The sequence below is a fragment of the Alexandromys fortis genome, unplaced genomic scaffold, assembly GCF_014885135.2.
Source record: "Alexandromys fortis isolate MF-2015 unplaced genomic scaffold, M_Fortis_MF-2015_v1.1 scaffold_307, whole genome shotgun sequence".
In the NCBI taxonomy this organism is placed as follows: Eukaryota; Metazoa; Chordata; class Mammalia; order Rodentia; family Cricetidae; genus Alexandromys; species Alexandromys fortis.
In genome coordinates, this window is record NW_026068205.1 from 268,708 (window position 1) to 271,240 (window position 2,533).

The following is a 2,533-nucleotide window of genomic DNA, read 5'->3' on the forward strand; positions in this document are numbered from 1 at the left end:
TCCTTTAATCTATAACTGTCTGTATTGTTTCTTAGCGCTCATAAGCCTATGTATATTTATCCAACACTGTGACACATTTAGAGGTGTTTTTCATTTGAATCTTTCTTTATTTCACATCTTTAATCATTTTCTGACCAGGAGAGCCTTTTTACAATATGCTAAGTGGGCATAGCTAGGATCAACTCCATGACCCTGCCTGTTTCTCTGCCCAGGTGTACATGGCAGACAAATCTTCACCACCTCTGCTAACCATGCTCACTGCCCAAGCTCCAAGGATGCAGTGGGTCTATGTTGCCATTAAGGAATTTGTACCACGTTGTTCACAGACCCCAGTTAAGCATTCCATAGCAGGACCAGCACAAATCAGGAAGTTGGCCCTTAAAGGACCTGCACAGCTTTGTTGCTAATGCTGAGTCAGGAGCCTTCTCTTAAAGGAAGCACATCTCTGCTTTCCTCTGGTAAACAGAGCCCAGCTGAGAAAATGCTGCTACCAAGAAGAGCTGCTTAACTCTGTTCTTTTGTGTCTAGAATTCCTTTCCAAGCTCTCTGGGGTTTTATATGGATATAGTTTCCCCACAGAGGGTGCCATCATGTAATAGGAGGCTGCACAGTGGTTTCTTGGTCATCCAGGCCCACATAATCTCACAGAAACTATATTAATTGCAGCACTGATTGGCCTATTAGCTCAGGGTTCTTATTAGCTAACACTTACATCTTAAATTAGCCCAGTTATATTAATCTGTATATCACCACAAGGTTGTGGTCTACTGGCAGGTTTCTGGTGTCTCTCTGACTCCACCTACTATATCTTTATATCTCGTCCAGCCTGGCTATATTCCGCCTTGTCATGGGCCAAAGAATGCTCTTTATTAACCAATGATAATAAAACATATTCAAAGCATACAGAGGGGAATCCCACATTATAAGAAGAACTCAAAACTAAACTGAGTGGATTTTTGTTAAAGACACAGCAGTTAGGAAAGCCATGCATCATGTACATGTAGACTGTGGGATCCAAAGGAAGCCAACATAGCTGCAAGGGAGCCACACTTAGGGTTGGCAGCAAGCCACAGAGACCGTGGGAGCCACAGGAAGCTATAGGGGCACCGAAAGCTGTGTTGGTTCCATGTGGGATGGCAGCAAGTCACATAAGAGGAAGCTAATCTGGGGTAAATGGGAGTAAGGAGCACTAATTTTCTTCAGAAATCAGGTGACTAACTTTGTGTCTGGTTCTGGCCTGTGCTGGTGGCTAAAAAGGCTCAGGCAAATAGATTTTTTTTTTTTGTGAATTTGTACCCCAAGCATTGGGCACCAAATGTACCACAATTAATAAAAACCCAGAGACAGATATTGGGATTCAGCCTGAAGGTCAGAAAACAAAACAGCCAGGCATTGCCTCTTATTTCGGCTTCAGTCTGAAATGGCAATCCTACCTCCAGAATCCTGAGAATGAGACTGAGCCTGAAATTTGTCTCCTCTCATTTTATATGCCTCTGTACTTCTGGGATTAAATACATGCACCACTAGTACTCAGTTTCTATGGCAAACTAGTGTGGCTACTTGGAGCCTGCTCTGTATGAATGATCAGTGCGGCAGTTTTATTCTCTGATATTCCGTCAAGATTTATTTATTAAAACACAAAATAAATACCACTAAAACAGTCACATGTATAGTCTACCAAAAATGTACCCATATTCATGACTCAAGAACAAACACACATATGCCCTACTATATATCACACACATGTGCACTCATGCACACAGATAAACACACACACACACACACTGCATTTGTTTTATTAAATAACTAAGTTTGATTTAGTTGTTGGGAACAGTTTTAACCAGACTATTTGCTATCAAAATATTTACCTAATTATGCATGAACATGCAATGCTTTTCACCTTGGTCAAAGGGGAAATACCTTCCCTGGTATTCTACAAAAAAATACTTCTATGATTGACACTAAGAATTCAGCCTGTGATTCCAAAGCATAAACCTCCAAGTCTGTGACTGGTACAAAAGTCAAGGCAGTGGTTGATCTACCAAAATGTTGGGACTGATCAGAATCTGATGGCCATAACTGGTCCAAAGGACTTTCCTCAAACTACTCAGGAAGGGTGCTCTGCCTCAGCGGCTCTGTTGGATGCTCTCCTGTGCTGCTTCCACTGGTGTTGCAACATCAGTCCTCAAAAATTATTTTCCTGCAGGGGCCTTTACTTGCTTTCTCTAAGATGCTCAGGTTGAGCTGGAAACACTAGGGAAGTGGCAGCAGGGACAGCTGAAAGCAGAGGCAACTTCACAGGCAAGAAAGAAAAAAAAACAGAGGCAGGGACGAATGACTGTAGTCAGGCCATGCTGTTAAAAGAGAAAGGCAACTATATGTTTTTTCTTGGGTTCACCTTCTTGTTTAGCTTCTTTAGGTTCACCAGGTATACACTCCGTGACCTTTATTTGTGGCTAGAAACCAATTATGAGTGAGTACATCCCATGTTCATCTTTTTGGGTCTGTGTTACCTCGCTCAGGATAGTGTTTT

The 2,533-nt window shown here is 42.0% G+C and overlaps 1 protein-coding gene across 1 annotated transcript in view; it reads left to right on the forward strand.

Annotated features, from left to right (window-relative positions):
• Positions 1–218: 218 nt before the first annotated feature.
• Positions 219–2,533, forward strand: part of LOC126493229 (C-type lectin domain family 2 member E-like) — a 36,103-nt gene continuing 33,788 nt past the window's right edge. The window contains exon 1 of the mRNA XM_050130164.1: positions 219–315. Coding sequence (XP_049986121.1) covers positions 219–315 — 97 coding nt within the window. The remainder of the gene's footprint in view (positions 316–2,533) is intronic.